This window comes from Neolamprologus brichardi, chromosome 20, assembly GCF_056152115.1.
Source record: "Neolamprologus brichardi isolate AB-2024 chromosome 20, ASM5615211v1, whole genome shotgun sequence".
Taxonomy (NCBI): Eukaryota; Metazoa; Chordata; class Actinopteri; order Cichliformes; family Cichlidae; genus Neolamprologus; species Neolamprologus brichardi.
Genome location: NC_142123.1, coordinates 29,954,843 through 29,979,160, shown reverse-complemented (window position 1 = coordinate 29,979,160; position 24,318 = coordinate 29,954,843). Strand labels below are relative to the sequence as shown.

At 39.0% G+C, this 24,318-nt stretch overlaps 5 protein-coding genes across 6 annotated transcripts; all 5 read left to right on the top strand.

The window, feature by feature from the left end:
* Positions 1-755: 755 nt before the first annotated feature.
* LOC102778511 (P2Y purinoceptor 1-like) lies at positions 756-1,837 on the top strand. Its single transcript, XM_006794001.3, has one exon. It carries the CDS (start codon positions 778-780, stop codon positions 1,768-1,770), a length of 993 nt encoding a protein of 330 aa, XP_006794064.2. The 5' UTR covers positions 756-777; the 3' UTR covers positions 1,771-1,837.
* Positions 1,838-4,051: 2,214 nt separating this feature from the next.
* Positions 4,052-5,158, top strand: LOC148097023 (P2Y purinoceptor 1-like). The gene has a single exon (XM_087833704.1). It carries the CDS (start codon positions 4,052-4,054, stop codon positions 5,099-5,101), a length of 1,050 nt encoding a protein of 349 aa, XP_087689830.1. The 3' UTR covers positions 5,102-5,158.
* A 2,537-nt stretch (positions 5,159-7,695) lies between these two features.
* On the top strand, positions 7,696-8,832 carry LOC148097022 (P2Y purinoceptor 1-like). The gene has a single exon (XM_087833740.1). It carries the CDS (start codon positions 7,696-7,698, stop codon positions 8,830-8,832), a length of 1,137 nt encoding a protein of 378 aa, XP_087689866.1.
* Positions 8,833-11,924: 3,092 nt separating this feature from the next.
* LOC102777275 (P2Y purinoceptor 1-like) lies at positions 11,925-13,426 on the top strand. Of its 2 annotated transcripts, XM_087833775.1 has the most exons (2): positions 11,925-11,958; positions 12,483-13,426. In XM_087833775.1, exons 1-2 carry the CDS (start codon positions 11,925-11,927, stop codon positions 13,424-13,426), a joined length of 978 nt encoding a protein of 325 aa, XP_087689901.1. The 2 variants fall into 2 exon arrangements, with proteins under 2 accessions (XP_087689901.1, XP_035765144.2); XM_035909251.2 differs by lacking the exon at positions 11,925-11,958 and having other exon boundaries at positions 12,411-13,426.
* An 8,508-nt stretch (positions 13,427-21,934) lies between these two features.
* Positions 21,935-23,021, top strand: LOC148097021 (P2Y purinoceptor 1-like). Its single transcript, XM_087833714.1, has one exon. It carries the CDS (start codon positions 21,979-21,981, stop codon positions 22,990-22,992), a length of 1,014 nt encoding a protein of 337 aa, XP_087689840.1. The 5' UTR covers positions 21,935-21,978; the 3' UTR covers positions 22,993-23,021.
* Positions 23,022-24,318: the final 1,297 nt, after the last annotated feature.

Sequence of the window (24,318 nt, the reverse complement as noted above, 5' to 3'; positions counted from 1 at the left end):
GAGACTCCATGAAAACAAAAACATGAATGAATTCAAAGTAGACGATCGAATATACAAATACAGGCCATTTATAGGCCATTTACAATAGTAATTAAAACTAAAGCTGTGGAATAATAATTAAAAGCAAACTAAAAACTTTCAATAACAATCAGAAATCACAAATAACCCATCAAGACTCCCAGGCAATGACATACTTACTTATGTAAAATGATGTTTTAGGTCATAAATGGTTTAAAATACAGCTACCATCGTGTGCAAAACAACCACAAACGGAGGTTATTAGATGCTCATCTGTTTAGATCACAAAGCTTTGCTGTCAAACAAAGTGTTTACTGATAAATGCAGATGTTATGCATCTGCATTTCATATGCTAAACTCACTTTCACACAGGGTGTTACATGCAATAAATATAACCTTGCAATCCAAGTTATGTGAACATTCAAGGACTTGAAAATGCGATCTTTTCTGAAAGTTTTAGTTAAAAAAATATCTATGTTTTGAATGACACAAATAATAACAATACAATAACAAACATGCTTTTGTGTGGTGCATTTCAAGTGATAGAAAGGTAAACAGTATTTGTGCGCTAGCAAGCAAACAGACACAGTTTCACCAACATGTATACACAAGGTGTTGCACAATTATTAGGAATCTCTTTCCAGCTTCTCGGTGCTGGTTTACAAGCAGGGACATGACCGATCACTCTATGAACTTGTTTTCTTTCACTTGCCTCATTTGTAATTCTGCCACAGAGGAGTGAGGTTGTACAGACACACAATGCCTGATAATTGTACTTCTGTTGAATATGACTTTGAATGCAAAATTCTACCGTCCATTTACACCATGGTATTGATTGTTGGTCTGGGAGCTAATGGATGGGGGATGAAGTCGATCCTGCAGAAACAGAAGAAAGTTGGAAACAATGTGTTTCTTTTAAACATTGGACTTGCCAATTTTTTGTTCCTTCCAACACTACCATTTTTGTCAGCATACTATTTTATGAACAGTAAATGGATATTTGGAGATGCCTTCTGCAAGATCACAAGATTCTGCTTCAACTTGAATTTATACGGCAGCATTGGATTCCTCACCTGTATAAGTGTGGACAGGTATCTGGCTATTGTCCATCCACTGAAGTCGATGGGAAGGATGACTGTCCGTAACACTGTGGCTATCTCAGTTGTGGTTTGGCTGTTGGTGAGTGTTCAAAGTCTTCCAGACATGCTCTACCTCAAAACATCCACAAACAACACCTCCAAAACAAATGAAACCACAAAATGCTACCATACCACTTCTACAGAGTATGTCGAGGATTACCTGATATACAGTCTTGGACAGACACTCACTGGGTTTTGCATCCCGTTCCTTATCCTACTTGGCTGCTATGGACATGTGATTTTGGTTCTCTGCCAAAGTAATACCATTGACAAGGAAGTAAAACAAAGAAGCTTAAAGTTGTTATTTATTTTGATTCTTCTCTTCTCAGTTTGTTACATCCCATATCATATTTTTAGGAACCTCAACCTTTATGCAAGAGGATTATTAAAAAAGGAGATATGCCCTACATGGAATAATGGAGTCTTCAGTGCTCATCAGATAAGTCGTGGTCTTGTGTGTCTGAATAGTGTTTTGAACCCCCTGGTTTACCTCCATATCACAGATATTTCTACTCAGTTCAATCAGCTTCTCCGGCGATCTTGTCGTATGTTAAATCGTCTGACTGTATCAAGATATAGCAGTGTGCAGGCGACACAGTATATAAAAGACTAGTTCATTGTTGACTTTGATCCCATCATTTACTGTTGTCCTTAACAGCTACACTGTTCATTTGCTGTCCTTTTTTCTATTTATTACATTCTTTTTTATACTATACTATACAATGTTTTAAATAAACTATGTATTCAGAGGAAACAGCTCCATGTGTCTGTGTTATGACAGATCTGTGAAAGGAAGCTAATGTCAACAGAGAATGACTAAAGCAGTGAATCAGAAAAAAAATCAACAGCCTAATGACATTGGATTTTTGATGTAAATATACTCTTATCCACATTTTTCAAATATATCACAACAGCAACACTTGCACACAATAAGGTCAGGGCAGAGCACTGGGAGATGATTATCATGATTTATTTTTCAGTGCAATCATTAACAAGTTGTGGTTAGTAGCTAAAACACCCACAAACAGCCCCTGGGTCATCGGTGTATAAGTGTGTGTATACAGATAAAAAGACCTAAGAGCATAGAGTACAACTGCTTTGTGAATGGGTTCATGTGGCTTGTACTTGCATCTTTTTTAAAAGAAGACCGCATGAGTTCACACAGTGCGTTCTAGTGAAAGAAAATAACATAAATCATATAAGACACATTTTTCTTTAAACCAGATAAAAAACAAAATATTTTGACAATATATTTAATTTATTCTCTAACGAAACTTTGCTTTTCTGTTCTCATATTGCATGCACATGTTGCACAGCAGCAATGCAAATGAAGTTCTAATAAATATTTAAAGATGGCAACTGAAAAATTGCTCAGAACTCTTTGTAATAAATTATTTTCATATTTTTCTCTGACTAATCAACTCACACACACACATATAGATAGATAGATAGATAGATAGATAGATAGAGAGATAGATAGATAGATAGAGTCAGTTTTTTCTTTTCTATTGCGCACTCCCTCTAACCTCTCCACCACTTGTTTACTGTGGTTTCCCACACATGCCAGCTGATACACCTCTTTTCCGAATCATTTAATCTTGTTCTGTGGAAGAGACCTAAGCTTCCTGTTTGCATCAAGTAATACGAGTAATACGAGAAAAGCATTTGCAACACCTGGTGAATATTTCAATAAGGACAGATCATTAGAAACAATTAACATGATTTTGACTCCAACGGCGATCCCGGCCGAACGGAACCCCAGCTGTGACAGGGATTAGAGCAGGACCTCTGTGAAAGAGAAAGAGATTCACAGGTAAATATAAAGTACGCACCATGAATGCTGATTGGCTTGGAGAAAGCAGCGAGAAGGTGATTGGACTAGACCAGTGATGACACAAGCGGCTTGACAGCGTGGGAAAGTCTGATAAAGCTTAGATTTAGGCAGGAGCTGACACATGTGTGGCCATAGACCTTTCTTATTGACCTTGGGAATAAGCTTCATTTAAAAACCTTAAACATTACTGATTTATTATAATCTATTACTGATTCAGAATAAGTAATATTGACTCACGTGAAACTAATAGTTAAACGGTTAAAAACAATCCATCATTTTTTATTTTGATAAATATTTTGGCAACTGTAAAAGTGATAATTTCGTGTTTTTTAGCCATGAAAGACTGCAAAAAAAAAGCACAAAGTTGTCAGGGTGAACAAGAAAAGCGAGGTATGTCAAAATCATGACCTCATGACCTCATAGCAATTATAGTCACTGAAGGAGTCAGTTTTCACCTTTTCTATTGCGCACTCCCTCCAACCTCTCCACCACTTGTTCACTGTGGTTTCCCACACATGCCAGCTGACACACCTACTATCAGTCTATCTCCTCCCCCATCTTCTTTTCCGAATAATTGAATCTTGTTCTGTGGAAGAGACCTAAGCTTCCCGTTTACATCTAGTAATACGAGTTCTTGTTGACACTGACTATCCTGCAAAAGCATTTGCAACACCTGGTGAATTTTAGGTTTCCATGCCTGCCCACTCTTGCATGCCACCACCAGACAGGCCTCAAATATTATGTTTCTGCATTTCTTTGTTTTGGTTTAAGTGTCTTTGTGTACTTTGAGAACTTGTGTGAAAATGTGAGGATGTTCATTTTTAGATTTATTGAAAAATATAGTAAAAATACAAAAACAATACGCTGCTTGCTTTCACATTCCAAACAATGCCCAAAGGCAAGATTAAGATTGCATGCATATCTATTAGACGTGTTGAAATCACTTGAGAGCTCAGTCTTATGCTTCAGTGGGAAGGAATTCAAGGTTGGACATGACGTATAAATTGTAAAAAAAGAAAATAGGGCGTGTTTTCTTTCACTTTATGACATATAACTCTCCATGAAGAGGGGAGATTGTGCAGACTTTTGTTTTAGAAGCACAATGAATAACAGTTCCCGTACTTCAGGCAACTTAAAACTCCATGAACACAAAATTCTACCTGCCATTTATGCCTTTGTTATGATTGTTGGTCTGGGAGGAAATGGATTGGGACTAAAGTCTCTGCTTCAGAAAAAGAAGAAACTTCGACACATTAATCTGTTCCTTCTGAACATTGGAGTTGCTAATTTTTTATTCTTGCTGACACTCCCATTTTTGTCAGCCTACTACTTTATGGGCAGTAAATGGATATTTGGAGATGCCTTCTGCAAGATCACAAGATTCTGCTTCAACTTGAATTTATACGGCAGCATTGGATTCCTCACCTGTATAAGTGTGTACAGGTACCTGGCTATTGTCCATCCAATGAAAGTGATGGGACGAATAACTGTAACTAACTCTGTGGCTATCTCAGTTTTGGTTTGGCTGTTGGTGAGTGTTCAAAGTTTTCCAGATATGTTCTTCCCAAAAACCTCTGCAAACAACACTCATACAAACAGAACTGAAAAATGTCACCATACCACCTCTAGAAAGTATGTTGAGAATTACCTGAAATACAGTGTGGGTTGGACATTGACTGGGTTTGTTATCCCACTCCTTATCTTACTTGGCTGCTATGGACATGTGACTCTTGTTCTCTGCCGCAAAAATACCATTAATAAGGTGGTGAAACAAAGAAGCTTAAGGTTGTTGTTCATTTTGATTTTGCTCTTCTCAGTTTGTTACATCCCCTATCATATTTTTAAGAACCTCAGCCTTTATTCAAGAGTTTTGATAAAACACAAGATGCGTCCAAAATGGGATGAGGGAGTCTTTAGTGCTCATCAGATCAGTCGTGGTCTCGTGTGTCTGAATAGTGTTTTGAACCCCCTGGTTTACCTCCATGTCATGGATATTCCTGCTCAGCTCCAACAGCTGCTTCAGCGGTTTCATCAGACATTTACTCGTTTGTTTGTGTCAAACTATGTCAGTGTGCCTGTGGCACAAACTGCAAACACAGCAATATATTAACAGTGATTAATGACTTTGCATGCAAAAGCAACTAAGTTAAAGACTGCTTTATGTACTACAATGTGCTTCATTCTCTTAATTATCACTCACTTTTTCTGTATAACAGTTTTGGCACAAGTGGTTAGACAAATATGTGTCTATACCTTTATGTATGTTTTGTTTCCTGTTCTATTGCCTTGTATTCTGTGAATGACTAAAACCTGGTGGAATGCATTTACTCTTTTGGTTTAAAACTCATTCTCCTTATCTTGTATGAAAGATGTCATTGTTATTCCTTGTTATTGCTCTGTATTAGCTTCACTAGCTATTAGTGTTTGGCTAATGATGTTATGGATCTGAAATAAATGTAATTTAATCCTTGAAAATGGCATTATTCAAACCTCTTACAACAACAACTTTCACTTTAATGATAGATCAGGACAGAGCTCTGGCTCTGTATAATTATATTATATATGTATAATTTGTTTCTTATTTAGTGCTAGTAACATATTTTTCGCGCTGTAAGGCCCACTTAAAATCCTTTAATTTTCTCAAAAACCAACAGTGCGCCTTATGTATGAATTCTGGTTGTGCTTATTGACCTTGAACTGATTTTATGTGGTGCACGGCGCTCTGTTTTTAAGGACCTCAGCCTTTATTCAAGAGTTTTATCAAAACAGCTGACGAGTCCCAATTGGGATGAGGGAGTTTTTGGTCCTCATCGGATAAGTTGTGGTCTTGTGTGTCTGAATAGTGTTTTGAGTCCCCTGGTTTAACTCCATGTAAAGGATTTCCCTGCTCAGCTCAGGCAGCTGGTCCGGCAGTTTTATCAGATGTTTAGTTGTCTGAGTTTAAAGACTGCATCATGTAATTCATTTTATATCATTCTTTTAACTATTGTTGTCTTTTTTTTAATAACACTTTTAACAAAAAGGTTTACATACATACTTTTATACACACACTTCACACTCAATCTACCTTCAAGACTGTAAAGTTTATTGTGTTTTTTGCTGACACACAGTCCAGATGTATATTCCATGTATTTTGTAGTGGCAACCTCTGTTTTGTTTTCTTTTTTGTTATTGGTCAGTTTAAAATCTTGGACACTTAAGAATTGTTGTGCAAAATATTGGAAGCATACATCCTCAGATTTAAAGCGACCTTCACTGACCTTATTTGCCATAGCTGGTATAAAGGGCTGTTGCTTCATTTGTCCTTTTGTTCACCAGATTGTTTCATCATCTTCTGTTGTAATAACATCCAAACTTCCAGTTTCTACTACATAATCATAGTTCTTCTTAACCTTTAAGTTCCTGTCAATGATTTAACTTGTTTTTGTTCTGTCATGTGCCAGCTTGTAGCTCTGTGTTCTGTAGAAAACCTTTGGATTTCCTGTCTGCCATAGAGCCACTGTGAAATTTAGGTGGATTCCTCTGATACATATTTCATGGCCATTATGAATAAACTTTTCAGTATTTACCAGTTGTTATCTACTGCATCTAAGCTTTGTCATTAATAATTACCATAGCTCATTACTGGGGACTGCTAAAGAGGTATCATATTATCCTATAAAATAGGCTATTTTTAAAAAAATTGTGATAAAGATAACTATAAAAAAAATTTCAATGTACCTGTGCTCAAAGCTAAATCTATCTATAAGGTGTATTTAAAACAATATATAAAGTATGTCGCTTGTAAATAAGTTGAACACAATCATGATGTATTATTTGAAAATTCATATTAGTAGAAAAAAAGTAATGAATCTTATCTTTAGATCTAAAGGACATCTCAAACTTTAGTCTTATTCATGGCTATTATTAGTTGTCTTCTAACAACCAGAAGTGTGTATATATTTTTTCTATAGTGCCTAACAAGCCGTGTGCAGTCAAGCTTAATAGTTACTACGTGACTGAAACACAGACTTAATGTCTTTTAATAAAAATGATGCACATATACACTGGTCGCTCTGAATGGCTGCTGAGATTCTTGCTGCAGAAATGGAAAAATTTTGGACACATCAATGTGTTTCTTCTAAATGTATGCCTATCAGGTAAGTGTTACGAGAAATGTGAGTGGACTCACAGAGTTGCGATGAAGGAACTTTATTAACAGTGGAGGGCGAATTTCAGGGACAATATATTTACAACAAAAAGTGAATGGGCACGTGGAGCCAGGACGTCAAGGGGAAGAAACACAGACTAGACACTCGATCTAAGGGGAGAGGAACATGAGAATTAGGAGGGTCTTGCCCCAAACCGAGAACAAACATAAACAAGAATTTACCAAGAGAGTTGGAGAGCCTGCAAAAACCTCCGGAAGGAGACGAACCAGACGAGGGCACGCGGGGAAACAGAGAGGCAAAAGTCCTGGGGAGGAAACAAAACTCTGTACAGTCACAAGCTAAATAAATCCACAGGCTCTAGTAGGCAGGTGGGCAGGTTTACAGGCACTCCAGAAAGGACAATAGTCTGACACTAGAGCTCTGTCGGGTAGCTCCTTAAGAACGCTTCTGAAGAAAGTGTCTAATGAATGACAGGTGTGAGAGAGATAAAGATAATAACAAGCTGTTCTTGTGAACAAGCAAAGAAATGGATGAATAATTTTTTGGCACATGTATGTATCTCAGATCTCAAACTTGTTTCAGCATGCATGCAGAGTCACAAGCAGGAGGAAAATGTGATACATCTGATCTTATTCTTTCCACTTCTTTCACTTTTAATTCCGCCACAGAGGAGAGCAGTGTGGACAACATGTTAGGAGACAGAATGAATACGACTGAATGGTTTCGTTCAGTCTATGAACATGTAACTCTGCCCGCTATTTACACCTTTGTGTTCATCATTGGTCTGGGAGCTAATGTATGGGGACTAAAGTCTCTGCTTCAGAAATGGAAAAGTCTTGGATACATCAATGTTTTTCTTCTGAACCTTGGAATTGCTAATTTTTTGTTCCTGCCAACACTTCCATTTTTAACAGCCTACTACTTTATGGACAGTAAATGGATATTTGGAGAAGTCTTCTGCAAGATCACAAGATTCTGCTTCAACTTGAATTTATACGGCAGCATTGGATTCCTCACCTGTATAAGTGTGAACAGGTACCTGGCTATTGTCCATGCACTGAAAGCGAAGAGAAGGATGACTGTCTGTAATTCTGTGGTTATCTCAGTCGTGGTTTGGCTGTTGGTGATCGTTCAAAGTCTTCCAGACGTGCTCTTTCCCAAAAACTCAACAAATGAAACTGAAAAATGTCACCATACCACCTCTAGAGACTATGTGGAGGATTACCTGAAATATAGTGTTGGCTGGACTCTCACTGGGTTTGTTATGCCTTTCCTTATTTTTCTTGGCTGCTATGGACATGTGACTCTTGTTCTCTGCCGCAAAAATACCATTAATAAGGTGGTGAAACAAAGAAGCTTAAAGTTGATGTTCATTTTGATTTTGCTCTTCTCAGTTTGTTACACCCCCTACCATATTTTTAAGAACCTCAGCCTTCATTCAAGAGTACTTTTTTCAACCAACAAGAAGTATCCAACATGGGATAAGGGAGTCTTCTGTGCTCATCAGATCAGTCGTGGTCTTGTGTGTCTGAATAGTGTTTTGAACCCCCTGGTTTACCTCCATGTCATGGATATTCCTGCTCAGCTCCAACAGCTGCTTCAGCGGTTTCGTCAGACATTTACTCGTTTGTTTGTGTCAGAATACGGCAGTGTATCCGTGGAACAAACAGTGACCACAACAATATCTTAACAGTAATTAGTGACTTTGACTTTGTCTTTTAGAGTAGAGTGTAAAGACTGTTTTACGTATTATACTGTCTATACTATCTTTTTCGGGATAACAGTTTTGGCTCAAATGGATTTACAAATGTACATAAAAAGCTTTGTTTCTGTGTTTGTTGTTCTTCTGTTGCCCTGCATCGAAAATTGCATTATTGAAAATTGCATTATTGAAAATTGCATTATTCAAATCCTTTACAGCAACATTTTTTTTTGTCACATTGAAAATATAAACAACCACGGAGACATGACTATACATGCGTAGGGGATTGGAGGCAAGGCAACAGAAACTAAAGACTAGATAAGAAAGCTAAGGTGATCTCAACAAATGTTAAACAGAGGAATAGCTATAGTAACTAACACAAGGAACTGCTTCTTAACCTGCCATAGAAATGCTGGGTCACAGGCCCAGGACCATGACACTTTTAATTTAAGCAAAGATCAGGAAAGAGCGCTGGCAGATTAGTATCATTTATTTTATGTTCACTGACACAGTTTTCAGGTTAGTAACCACTTGTATAGGTTATGTGTACAGCAAAAATAATTTCCCATAAAAAACATCTGCTGGATTATTACGTTTGTATAGCAGTAGAACAATGTTGGTGAAATTTAATCAACATTAACTTTTGTTTCATGCCTACTATAAGCCAGCTTGGCAGTGAACATGTGATTCATATTTGACATAAGATATTTGGCTTTTAGTTTGCTCTGGAATTCTAATGTATAGTATTTGATGTATACTGCTCTAAGCAACACACACACACGCACACACACACTAGATTCATTATTTTTATAAGTCATAACATTTTTTGAACTGTAAATGACAGTAAAGAGTTATCCTTTCTAAGAAAGTAATTGATGGATTTCTAACTATAATATTTTTTTATGTATTTCTCTCCATCTTTTTGAACTTAAAAATGTAAAATGTTTAATTGAATATTTTAAAAAAATGTATTTAAAGTCTTTAATTTAATTTAAAGACTTTTATTTAAAGACAAAATTTTACTTTCACATTATTTTCTTGTTAATCCCATACTGTACAACTAGTCTGTCAAATGGAATAAAGTCTGTTCATTCTAATATATGTTGTAAGTATTTCATTCCTTGACAACTCCAATCTGGAAAGTTAATCATATTAATGTTCTGTATTATGTCACAGTTGTTCCAGATAAGTGTATGTTTGCATGAGATTAATGAAGTCATTTTTAGAAACTTCCACCATGCTTTCAGAGAACTTTTGCTTTCACATTTAAACTCCAAACAGAGGGAGACTTCAACCTTTTGTTTCAATCATAAAACTGCCGACAGGTTGGGTGAGCAGTTTTATGATGTTTTATAATAACAATAAACTTTATTTATAAAGCACACTTAAAACCAAGGGTATACCAAGGTGCTTAATAAGTAACATAGAGAATAAAAGGAAGATAATAGAAATAGGACCAAAGCAGGTATGCAAGCAGATAACTGTCACTGATACATAGGAGAAGCAGCAGATACAGAACAAACAAGGAATTAAATGAGCATAAAAGTGCATAATGTAAAATCATAAGTGAAATGTTATTTAGAAGGAATGAATATATATATATCTTAGGGGTGCTACAATGTATCTGTATTGAATGGTTCAATACAGTGCTTTCGGTTCGGCAGGCATATGTATTGAGCAACGCTGAATTTTTAATTTATTTTGTCAACTTTTCCTCTGACGATGCTGTCTGTGTTGAGAGCTCAGTGGATCTGCGTTCGACTACTCTGCCTAGGCTGCACTGTCGAGCTCAGATCCACTGAGTACCCATACGCATTCACTCGAGCTAGCGAGACAGAAGTTAAGCTCGTTGCAACATGGCAACTGCCTCAACACTACCCGAAATTGAACCTCCTCTACCATCATTGAGATCTGGCGTTTTGAACTATTTTGGTTTTCATGTGAAGCATGACCCTGATGGTAAGCGTGGACAAAAGTACAACAGTAAGTCGGACGTGCCAGGCAATGCTCAATTACATCGGTGGAAACAGACAAGCACGCATGCTACAAACTTTACCCGAGACAGCCGTTAGCACATGATTCTTAGAGGGCAAAAGAAACAGGGCAATGGCTACTTTTATAGCTGTCGACATGCGACCATTTTCTGTTGTAGAAAACAAGGGTTTCAGGAAAGGCTGAGAGTACTTGAGCCCCGTTACAACTAAGTGCTAGCACTCCAGAAGATGAGTGTGAGGGGAGGTCCTTCAGAGAGTGGTTCATTTTAAGGGGGCCTGATATGTTTAATATGCTGCTGAGAATATACCCCAGAAGAAGCGTACAGTATAGCTTTTCCACATATGAGTGATTTCTCGAGTCAAAAGAAATATGTATAATTTTAATCAATTACAAATTAAAAAAGGCATGAACATTTTTTTGTATCGAAAAAATATCGAACCATGACACAAAAGTATTGAACTGAACCGAATACCATTTGCTAAAATGAGATTTACATGTATTAATACTGACTGCTAGCCTTTTAGACAAGGACAAGGACATTCTCTGTCGGTCTACTGTCAACCTCATGTTTACAGTACAGTATTTACTTTTAGAAATCTCTTATGTCTTAAATTACACACCAGGGTGTGTAAGAAATTGTTGGTGTAGTGCATTTCAAGAGTCACAGATTCACAGAACGCTAATTCAGTGCTATTCCATAACAGCTAAAACACCGTCACTCTCCGCTAACACCTGAACCGGAATGTTTCCGGTTTATTTTTATTTATTTTTACTTTTTTTTTTTTTTAATTTTTGTTTTTTTTCTCTCTCTCTCTCTGTCAGTCTTCTCTTTCATCCCTCCAGCTCACCCTTCTTCTTGCTTGTTTTTACCCCCTTCTTTCTTTCACTGCATGGATCACCCGTTTCCCTATGCAACCACAAACAACACCCTCTATTTCTACACACTCACACAGCATGATCACACACATATATGTGATTAACGGGAGCACATTCACAACAGCCTCACAGGGACATATAGGTCACGCACACTCAAGCTCATACACTCCTGGTCATATTAGTTAATATGCTCACACATAGTCAGACTTATGGAGCCTCTCGCGACACATTTTTCTTCTTTTTATTTACAAACAAGTGATGTTTTTCCATTCTCTTCACCCATCTAAGCGGAACACGCAGCGTTCATCATTACATCATTACACACAGGGGGAAGAGGTCAAAGATATTTAACCAGCTCAAAAAACTACAGGCAGGCGTTGCTTTATTACAAGAGACTCAGAATTATCACAGGTTTAAACAAACTTAAAACACCTGAGTTTCCTAATGTGTTCGCAGCCTGTTACAATTCTAGACAAAGGGTAGTAGCAACTTTAATTCATAACTTTCCATTCCAAATAAGGCCCCAAGGCAAGATTAAGGTTGCATGCATATCTATTAGACGTGTTGCATTTACTTTAGATCTCAGTCTTATGCTTCAGTGTGCAGCGTTTCAAGGTTGAACATGACGTATAAATTGTAAAAAAAGAAAATAGGGCGTGTTTTCTTTCACTTTATGACATAGGACTTTCCTTGAAGGGGGAGATTGTGCAGACTTTGCTCTAGAAGCACAATGAATAACAGATCCTGTACTTCAGGCAACTTAAAACTCCATGAACACAAAATTCTACCTGCCATTTATGCCTTTGTTATGATTGTTGGTCTGGGAGGAAATGCACTGGGACTAAAGTCTCTGCTGCAGAAAAAGAAGAAACTTCGACACATTAATCTGTTCCTTCTGAACCTTGGAGTTGCTAATTTTTTATTCCTGCTAACACTCCCATTTTTGTCGGCGTACTACTTTATGGACAGTAAATGGATATTTGGAGATACCTTCTGCAAGATCACAAGATTCTGCTTCAACCTGAATTTATACAGTAGCATTGGATTCCTCACCTGTATAAGTGTGTACAGGTACTTGGCTATTGTCCATCCAATGAGGATGATGGGGAGAATAACTGTGACTAACTCTGTGACTATCTCAGTTTTGGTTTGGCTGTTGGTGAGTGTTCAAAGTCTTCCAGATATCTTCTTCTCCAAAATCTCACCAAATAAAACTGAAAAATGCTACCACACCACCTCTACAGAGTATGTGGAGGATTATCTGAAATACAGTGTGGGTTGGACATTGACTGGGTTTGTTATGCCACTCCTTATCTTACTTGGCTGCTATGGACATGTGACTCTTGTTCTCTGTCATGCAAATACCATAAAGGAGGAGGTGAAAAAACCAGTTTTAAAGTTGTTATTCATCTTGTGCCTTCTCTTCTCGGTTTGTTACATCCCCTATCATATTTTCAAGAACCTCAGCCTTTATTCAAGAGTTTTGTCAAAGCAGGGGAAATGTCCAGATTGGGATGAGGGAGTCTTTGGGGCTCATCAGATAAGTCGTGGAATTGTGTGTTTGAACAGTGTTTTGACTCCCCTGGTTTACCTCCATGTAAAGGATTTCCCTACTCGATTCCAACAGCTGCTCCAGCGAACTCGCCAGATCTTTAATTGGCCTAAATCAAGGAGTGGCAGAATCCCTGTGACACAGTCTGATAAAGTTTAACAAGTTTGCCATATGTTAGAAATCTTAAAAATGTTTTAAATAAACCAGCTCTACACGCATGCATCTTTGTTGTAATTGTAATCCCACTGTACAAAATTTCACTGGTTTCGACTAAGTCAGTGCGGCACCCCTGAGTATTTTGGGCATCAAGAACAAGTCTCAGATTTGTTCCTTATGTGTTCATGCAAGATGTTGTCAAATGTGCAGAGAAGCTCAGCTTGGAGACCTGTGTAGACACTGCTACCGTTGTGTTTAGGAGGGTCACCTGTCTCGAGCGTGTAGACAGGAAACAGGAGCGGGCTACTGAGCCGCGACCCACAGTAGCCCACTCATCATCCAGGTCCCAGGTAAATCCTGTCTCTGTGCAAAACACCTCGCATCAATAAGCACCACGAAATGACTCTACACACACTGAAACTGCCCCCCAAGAGCCAAATAGCAACAAATTGACAAGCGACACATCTAATGGTTATATACCCTCACAACGGCAAACCAAGCTCATCAGTCTCATTGGGAAAAGATGTACAGTTCAGTGTCACCTGGATAAGGTACCAGTAGAGGCCCTGTGGGACACGGGAGCTCAGGCAAGTCTTATTAAGAATGAGTGGCAAAAACAAAACAACACCTACCACACAGCGCTGTCAGGCCACTTGCTGAGCTTTTGGGAACAGAACCTCTTGTCGCTTTAGCAGCTAATGATAGTGAAATCCCATTAAAGGGTGGATAGAGACAGAATTCTATTTGGACTGTAACCCTGAAAATTGTCTTCTAGCTCCAATGCTTGTATCCAGTGACCCCAGTGTTGCTCAACTGCCCATTACTGGATTTAATGTAATAGAGGAAGTTGTGCGTAAATGGGGCAAGTGTCAACCAAGATCACACAACATTCGAAAAATCAGCCAAATCATCTCAGTATCGGTGAACACTGCTAAATCAGTGCTAAAACTATTGCAGTCACCAGACCAAAGCCAAAGTTTGGGCACAGGAAAGAGAGGATGATGTCTGGTTGCTGAACAGATTACCACCACATATGTCCGTGCACATATTGGAGTGCAGTTTTCAGGACAGAGTCTGTTGTTTGTCCCAAATGAATCATCACAGTTGCCTGAGGGTCTTGTCATGCAAGAGGGACTGGTCACAATAACGGAGGGCAGGGCAGTGTATAACCCAGTTGCGATAGTTAATACCAATAAAGGGGAATGTCAACTTAATTCCTCACACTGTTCTAGGACATCTGGAAGAAATAAAAGCAGTGTACCCCATCACCCCTGAAAAGACACAAGACTCGGTGGAGCAGATTTCTTCACAGTCTCCTATACAGGTGAATGAGGATATTAACACACCCTCCTCCAGCCATAAGCCACCTCAGTGGGAACCTCCAGTTAAGATGGACCAGCAAAAATGAAACAACAAACTGTGAGACAGCTGTTAAGAGAGGAATGTCATGCTTTTGCTTATGGTGATAAAGATGTTGGGTGCATTCCCAGTTTAAACATGCACATCACATTGCATGACCTGTTCGAAAGACCTACATATCCATGCCAAAACCTCTGCACCAAGAGGTCAAAGACTATCTTCAAGATCTGCTGAACCATGGGTGGATTTCAGAGTCCAGGTCACACTACTCATCTCCAATTGTCTGCGTTCAGAAAAAGTCAGGTGAACTGAGATTGTGCTGTGATTACAGGGAATTCAACTTGTAGTCAGCACCAGACACGCACCCAATTCCCAGAATTCAGGACATGCTAGATTCCCTTCATGGCAGCTCCTGGTTCTCTGTTCTTGATCAGGGGAAAGCATACCATCAGGGGTTCCTGGACCCTGACAGCCTTTATCACACCTTGGGGCTTATACCAGTGTAACTGCATACCCTTTGGCCTCAGCTCAGCCCCCGCAGAGTTCAGCGGAGCATGGAGGACTGTTTAAGGGGCCTGCAGGATGTAATCTGTCAGCCATATTTGGACGACAACCTAGTCCACTCTCCTTCATTTGATACTAATCTTGAACACATCAGAGCCGTCCTACAGAGATACCAAAAACATGGTATCAAACTCAGCCTACAGACATGTGACATTTTCAAGAGAAAGGTATGTTCCCTTGGTCGGATGGTGTCTGAAGAGGGATATACCACGGACACAGTGGAAATAGTTTCTGTATAAGCGCTCAGAAACAAACCACCATCCACAGTGGGGGAACTGAGTCGGGTCCTAGGATTCCTGTCCTACTATAGGTCCTATAGTATATATGGATAAGGTCTTCAATCACTTTGCTCTGAACTTTGCTTTCCCAGCACGAATCCACCATGACATGGGCAGGGGATTTGAGAATCACATGTTTTCCCAGCTGCAAAAAGTCTGTGGTCTGCGTGGCTCTCACACTACCCCATATCATCCACAAGGATGGGCAAGTGGAGCGTTTCAACAGAACGTTATTGTCCATATTGACAACACTAACTAACCTTGAAAAGGCAGACTGGAAGGAGTCACTGACAAAAGTAGTGCACGCCTACAACTGCACTCGGAATGAGGCTACAGGATTTTACCTGTACTACTTGTTGTTTGGCCGTACTCCAAGACATCTTGTTCAACTTGCCTTCACAGGAACAGCAATTAAGCTACGTGGAGTATGTGACAAAATGGCAACCCCAAATGAAGGAGGCCTATGAGACTGCATCTATGGCAGCCCAGAAAGAAGCTTCAAGAGATAAACCGTCAGATCTACGGAGCTCAACATCACCCAGGGAACAGTGTCCTGCTCCACAACCTCAAAGAGCAAGGAGGCCCAGGCAAGCTTCAGTCATACTGGGAGGACACAGTGTATGTGGTGGTGAGTCAAAAAAGCCCTGACATCCCAGTTTATGAGATCAAGCCAGAGAGGGGAGGAAAAAGCCGCTCAGTACACAGGAACCTGTTGCTTACATGTGACAGCCTACCTGTAGAAAAACCACACAGACAGGAGCAAAACAAAAGATGTAAAAGCCTAAGACAAAAGGGGGGAGAAGCTCAACAACATCTACTACAGCAAGACATGGACATAGAGAGTGAAGATGAGGGTGAGGTTGTCTGAAGGTTTCCACAGCACAATAGCACCACCAGCATTATCCCTCAAACCCTGAAATCTGAGGTGGGTGAACAACAACTGGGAAAGCCTCAAACTGCTTCTGTGGATGTAGGCGTCCTCACATCTTTCTGTCTCTTCATGTAATCCCCTTTCTTACAGGACAACAGAAAGGTACACGAACCTGAGTTGCAGACAATAGAGCAACATTACAACCAACAGAAGTCACAAGATGAGCAAATATCAGATGAACAACAAGATGAGCAAGGAAACAGTGACTCGAGCAGCGAACAAGGGTTGTCGCCTGTCCTCAAACACCCCAAGAGAGAGTGACAACAGCCCAAACTGCTGCCATACGACGTGTTAGGACAACCCACAGTCAGACAAGCTGATATGGACAATATTAAAATGGGAGCTATTTGCACCCAGGGACTGTGGAGGCCTTGGTGGCCTAAAGATATATACCAGCAAGGTGTGAGAGACAGTAATAAGAAACTGATCCAGAATAAAGACATTAACCCTCTGGGGTCGACGGATGCGCCGGCATGTCAAGATCACATGACCAATTTAAGACGACACAGCTAAGATGCAGCGACTCAGAGTCTCCATATAAACTTGGGTCAGACTATATACCAGTCTTTAAATTGTGTCGATAGGCCATGTAAAAGCAGAATTATGATAAAAAAAAATCTCAATAAAAAAGTGGTGTTTACAGCGGGAAGAAATGGTAAAAACGGTGTTTTCTAAGGACAGCACTAGCAAACACTCTCCGCTGGTGAGTGGAAAAAGAAAAAACACCCCTTCCCTATTGGTGTTAAAGTGTGCCATTTCAACCAATCAAAAAATGATATGGCAACATGTGGGACTTGGTTGTTTAGGAAGAGGGGGAAGTTTTAGGAGTGATGCCCGTGAGAGAAAGCGAGTGAGTGAAAGAAAGAGAGAGAGCGAGTTTTCACATGTGAGACATTAGTGACGTGTAGCGTGTTTGGAGGCTATAGTGAGCGTGTTGTGTAGTCAATGTTTTGTTTTGTGTGTCAGTTATACTAGTGAATGACACATTTGCTCCAAAAAAGCCACCAAAGGCAGATTCTGGTGTAAACACCATCTCCACATGGAAAACCGGACTGACACACCTCCTGTTGTCAGACCTGCAGGGTTTAGGCCTGTGGTGTTCTCCTCTGTCTTATAGTGGACACAAATTCTTATTTGATGCAGAACACCTGATTGTTCTGTAAATACATTTAAATGGTTATATAAAAAACTCCTGAGGCCATGGCTGCATTTTTAGGTAAATAGTACCATATAACTTTGTTTGAAAAACTTGTGCATAATTTTCAGAAATGTACAATTTCTATTTGCATTTCAAGTTATGGAAATGATTCTTTAAACATGTTTGTGGTTTTTACAGTAAAAAATATAACTTTTTTCTACTCTGATTTTCAATTTTGGTCTGAATTTAGATCAATTGTGCTAATATAGTATGTCAAAATGAAAAAAATAACTCAAATTTCTGATATTTGAGGTTGTGCTTAAATGAATGATACCAAAGACAGCAAGATAAACAGTTTTTAAAAGTAAAATATAGAAGTAAAATCAAAAGTAGTCAAAAACAGCCAATTATACCCTGGACCCCAGAGGGTTAACATGAACATTGTGACAAGCAGAATAGAGCAAACACACCACCAAAAGACAATGGACAGAATGGTGCGTGCTAACTTGTCACATGCTGAACATATGATGGTGATGACCATCTGTAAAAGTGCCTTTATATGTAAACAAATTTAAGTGTGGTATTGTTGTCCAAATATTGAGTCTGGTTACAGTCGAAAATTCATAGTAACTTGTTCATTAACCTTGAGGAAGAAAAATTACTTGGCACAACATGAATCATGATTAGCTTCTACTATGAGTTTTAATTTGCTGAATGTAACATAGTGGGGGAAATGTTTCATTGAACAGATGTCATTAGCATGTGTAACCATAATTGTTACTCAGGGATAAGTATACTAGTAGTACAAACGAAATGTACTGATAACAGCAAACATGTGAAAAAAGTTTGGGAAAAATAGAATCCTTTTTTTCTCACATCATTTCCTTTTTGTTTTTATTGTTACAATAGTTTGCATCAGCACAGAGCAAAAAGCTCATTTGCTCCCACCTGATGTGATATTAGGGCGATATTTAGTTTCGCCAGTAGGTGGCAGTAGCAGCTCAGACAAACGGGTGACTGGCAAAATAATCCCTGACAAAAGTAACGCAGGCCAGTTATTGTAATGGAAGCCGTCAGTAACACAGAACTCTTTTGCTGTGTTTCACCACAATAAACCTCCATGTGCACCTGGATGAACCATGTCTTCCTTCAGTGTGTAACATCAACATTAGCAGCCACTTAATAACAATATTTTATTTCTGATGCAAATATCTTGTGATCCTTGAAATGAACTACTGTAGCATGATTACAGCACCTCCTGCCAAATGCAATAAATAAATAAAGGTGGGATACATAAGTAAAGATCCTTTAATTTCAATGTAAAGCATCATGGTAAAATGATGTTACATAGACACCAGTGGCTAGAAGTGGTACATATTCAAATAATCTGTCAGCCAATAACTTGTACTTTATGTAGTATCTAAATTATAATAGAAGTATGTTTATTGTATTTTGCTTTGTTTTGTATAGCATTTTATCTTTTCTTTCCTAAATAAACTTCTGTATATTGTTTACATGATCGGAAATTAAACAAAAAATGAACACAACACCAACAGTTGCCTCAAAGTGTTTTATATTGTAAGGTAAAGATCCCACAACAGTACAGAAAAAAATAAATAACTTTAAGAAGAAAGTATTGCCACCCAAAAGGAGAGAAGGGCAATATCATACGCAAGTACATGTAGTATAGTAGAGGCTTCTTGCCCCAGTTGGTCTTGTGTTGAAGTGTTCGTGTTGATTTAAGATTTGTAGATAGTTTTCTTTAACACAGATGAGATAGAGACTGATTGGACATGAAAGAGAACCAACCAAATCAGACAAGGAACTAGGAAATAGAAACGTGGATAACTAAAGTAGGGAGCAGTGGAGAATAATACCAAGCTAGAAGACCAAACAATGCACAACACATAACAAATCCAGACATGCAGCACTGTGCTAGAGTGCAAAATGCTGTAAACAAAGAATGCTTTCAAACATGGAAGTGTTAATCATTTATTTTCATCAATCACCAAAATGCAGTGAATGAACAAAAGAGAACTAACCACAGATCTTCTGTGGATGTAAGCTTCCTCACATCCTTCTGTCTCTTCATGTATCTCAGACACACTGGATGATGTTGAGATCAGGACTCTGTGGGGGCTGTACCATCATTCCCAGTACATCTCTGACTTGCTCACTGTCTACAGCTCAGTCAGACCTCTCAAGGATCAGATTCAGATGTTTTACCTGTTCCCAGAAATAGATCTCAGTCTGCTAAGAGTGCTTTCAGTCATTGTGGTTTTGTTCTTTGGAACAAGCTGCCTGCTGACATAAGATTTGTGCGTTTATTCAAAAACAAACTTAAACCCTTTTTATTCACACAAGCCTATCTATACATTATTGGTGATATGTTCTGATGTTGTTTTATTTTTGTTTGTTTTTTGTTTTGTTTTACTGTTTTCATTGCCTTTAGGAAGTGCAAAGCCACACATGTTTGCCTTTTATTTTCTGTGTTTTATTTTACATATCATAAAGTACTGTTACTTCATTACTTAAACAACAAAATATAAAAAAGGTATCCACACTGATATTTTCGTGTTTTTAAAAAGATAAAATAATCAACAGTCTTTGTGAACAAGCAAGGAGTTAGATGCATGAGATGAGTTGAAGAAAAAAAAATGTAAAAAAAAACCAGGGCTCTGTGTGCGGGCAGGCAGAGATGGAAGACCCAATCGCAGGACTTGTGGAGACTCAATGGCAAACTCAAGAAATCTCAAATTTACTGCTGGCATGAAACAAAACATAAACCAAACTGAGAATGCTAATTCTGCAATTCTGAGGGCACAAAGCGACAGAGAGCAAAGGAAAACACAGGCTTATATACATAAGCTGTGTCCCAATTCAGGGTCTGCACGCTTGAAGTACACATTTTAAGTGTGATTACGTCACCGCCACGCGACGACGGCTGTCCCAATTCAAAGTGTACTTCAAATGCATACTTCAAATGCGCCGTCGATTTCCCCAAATATCAAGCGTGGTCCGGTGCACGCTTCGTGGTCCCATATATCCCACAATTCATAGCGCGGCGGTGGGTGTGGATAATTTTGCCGTAAAATACGGCAGAAGGGAGCGGCCGAAAAGTGAACTGTCAAAAGTAAGTACTGAATATGACGTCACTTATGTGCGAATGTTTAATAATGAAGAACATTAAAACATTGCTGTTGGCCACATGTGGCAAAGTTGTGTGACATTAGTGATGTTTGTACTTTCAGCGTTAACTTAGTTGTAAAGCCATATATATATATATATATATATATATATATATATATATATATATATATATACCATAATAATCTGACAATACTATAATATTGGCCATATTATATTTACATTACCACAGTGAGATGATTTTAGTCTCATGAACAACATTAGCTAATTGTTATTTACTAACAACTCTTGAAATGACTGTTCAGTACAGAAATGAAGCCCAACAATCATGTTTTACAGTCCTGTGGTCTCAGCCTCAGATACTCAACTAATCATAGTGATGTCATGACAAAAATGAATGACCAACAAAACATTTTTTCTCCTTCATTTCTGTCAAACAAAGCTGTATGTAAAGTTTCTCGCGGTTAGTATCATGGTTGCTAGGCAACCTGAACAGCGCGACGAAGGCTAGACCGTCCCATTTCACAAGCCTCTCACTTCCGCACTTCTCGTACTTACAGTACGCACCGTCAGTAATACGCGTAGTGCGCGTACTTCAAGCGTGCAGACCCTGAATTGGGACACAGCTACAGAGTAATAATCAGGGCATTGGAAACCGGAGGGAGACACAGCTGGGAGAAATTAGGGCTAACAAGACACGGGGAAGTAAAACTGAATCCACTGACATAGAACTGAGACTATCAAAATAAAACAGGAAACAATTCACAAAGACGCAGACTTGACGCTGAACTAAACCTACACTAAACACGAGGGCATAAGACACGAAACCTAAGAATAAAACCTAAAGCAGATTAAACTGAAACATGGAATATAATAACAGCCCCCCCCCCACACACACACACACACACACACACACATACAATGTTCAGCACAAAGTTACACCCATGATGGAGTAACAGGCTACAATAACAGGAATAAAGATAAGGTTTATAGGAAGCAAAAGGCCACAGGAACAGAAGGCCACATTCCAAAGGTTCAGACCTGTTAAACAAACTGAAGCAACAACAGGTGCATTTGCTGTCCCTTCACTTCTTTCACTTTTAATTCTGCTACAAAGGAGAGAGGTTGTGTGGACAACATGTCAGGAATAGCAACTAATAAAACTTCCTTCTTTCGTTCTAACTATGAACATGTAACTCTGCCTGCTGTTTACACCTTTGTTTTTCTCATTGGTCTGGGAGCTAACGGATGGGCGGTGAGGTCTTTGCTTCAGAAATGGAAAATTCTTGGACACATTAATGTGTTTCTTCTGAACCTTGGAATTGCTAATTTTTTGTTCCTGCCAACTCTCCCATTTTTGTCAGCGTACTATTTTATGAGGAATAAATGGATCTTTGGAGATGCCTTCTGCAAGATCACAAGATTCTGCTTCAACTTGAATTTATACGGCAGCATTGGATTCCTCACCTGTATAAGTGTGTACAGGTACCTGGCTATTGTCCATCCAATGAGGGTGATGGGAAAAATAACCGTCACTCTCTCTGTGGCTATCTCAGTTTTGGTTTGGCTGTTGGTGAGTGCTCAAAGTCTTCCGGATATCTTGTACCCAAAAACCTCTGCAAACAACACTCATACAAACAGAACTGAAAAATGTCACCATACCACCTCTAGAGAGTATGTTGAGAATTACCTGAAATACAGTGTGGGTTGGACATTGACTGGGTTTGTTATGCCACTCCTTATCTTACTTGGCTGCTATGGACATGTGACTCTTGTTCTCTGCCGCAAAAATACCATTAATAAGGTGGTGAAACAAAGAAGCTTAAGGTTGTTGTTCATTTTGATTTTGCTCTTCTCGGTCTGTTACATCCCCTACCATATTTTTAAGAACCTCAGCCTTTATTCAAGAGTTTTGATAAAACACAGGATGCGTCCAACATGGGATAAGGGAGTCTTTAGTGCTCATCAGATCAGTCGTGGTCTCGTGTGTCTGAATAGTGTTTTGAACCCCCTGGTTTACCTCCATGTCATGGATATTCCTGCTCAGCTCCAACAGCTGCTTCAGCGGTTTCGTCAAACATTTACTCGTTTGTTTGTGTCAAACTATGTCAGTGTGCCTGTGGCACAAACTGCAAACACAGCAATATATTAACAGTGATTAATGACTTTGCATGCAAAAGTAACTAAGTTAAAGACTGCTTTATGTACTACAATGTGCTTCATTCTCTTAATTATCACTCACTTTTTCTAACAGTTTTGGCACAAGTGGTTAGACAAATATGTATATATACCTTTATGTATGGTTTTGTTTCCTGTTCTATTGCCTTGTATTCTGTGAATGACTAAAACCTGGTGGAATGCATTTACTCTTTTGGATTAAAACTCATTCTCCTTATCTGGTGGTTAGCACTGTTGCCGCACAGCAAGAAGGTCCTGAGTTCAATTCCAACATCAGGCCGGGCTCTTTCTGTGTGGAGTTTGCATGTTCTCCCCGTGTTTGTGTGGGTTCCCTCAGGGTACCTCCCACCGTCCAAAGACATGCAGCTCGTGGGGATAGGTTAATTGGAAAATCCAAATTGCCATAATGTGCGAATGAATGTGAGTGCGAATGGTTGTCTGTCCCTGTGTGTTGGCCCTGCGACAGACTGGCGACCTGTCCAGGGTGTACCCCGCCTCTCGCCCTATGACAGCTGGGATAGGCTCCAGCGCCCCCCGCGACCCTGAAAAGGAGAAGCGGAAGCGAATGGATGGATTAAAACTCATTCTCCTTATCATGTATGCAAGATGTCATTGTTATTCCTTGTTATTGCTCTGTATTAGCTTCACTAGCTATTAGCCTTTTACTAATGATGTTATGTATTTGAAATAAATGTAATTTAATCCATGAAAATTGCATTATTCAAACTCCTTACAACAACAATTTTCACTTTCATGATAGATCAGGACAGAGCTCTGGCAGATTGGTATAATTTATTTCATATTTAGTGCTATTACTGTATTTTTCACACTTTTCAAGAAACTCAGCCTTTATTCAAGAGTTTTTTCAAAACGGCAGATGAGTCCAGATTGGGATGAGGGAGTTTTTGGTCCTCATCAGATAAGTTGTGGTCTTGTGTGTCTGGATAGTGGTTGGACTCCCCTGGTTTACCTCCTTGTGAAGGATTTCCCTGCTCAGCTCAGGCAGCTGGTCCGGCAGTCTTGTCAGATGTTTAATTGTCTGAGTAGCAGTAGCATCACGCCTTTGGCACAAATTACACAAGTGTAAAAAGATTTTGACATTAAGTATTGACTTTGGCTTTCTCAATCACAGCTGAGTTTAAAGACTGCATTATGTATTTCATTTTATATCATTCTTTTAACTATTATTCTTTTTTGTTTTTGAATAACACTTTTGAGAAAAAAGTCTATGTACATACTTTTATACACCTACTTCACACTCAATCTACCTTCAAGCCTATAAAGTTTATTGTGTTTTTTG

Coding starts and splice junctions, on each gene's coding strand:
- LOC102778511 (XM_006794001.3), top strand. CDS start 778: ATGCCTGATAATTGTACTTCTGTTGAATATGACTTTGAATGCAAAATT.
- LOC148097023 (XM_087833704.1), top strand. CDS start 4,052: ATGAAGAGGGGAGATTGTGCAGACTTTTGTTTTAGAAGCACAATGAAT.
- LOC148097022 (XM_087833740.1), top strand. CDS start 7,696: ATGTATCTCAGATCTCAAACTTGTTTCAGCATGCATGCAGAGTCACAA.
- LOC102777275 (XM_035909251.2), top strand. CDS start 12,446: ATGAATAACAGATCCTGTACTTCAGGCAACTTAAAACTCCATGAACAC.
- LOC148097021 (XM_087833714.1), top strand. CDS start 21,979: ATGTCAGGAATAGCAACTAATAAAACTTCCTTCTTTCGTTCTAACTAT.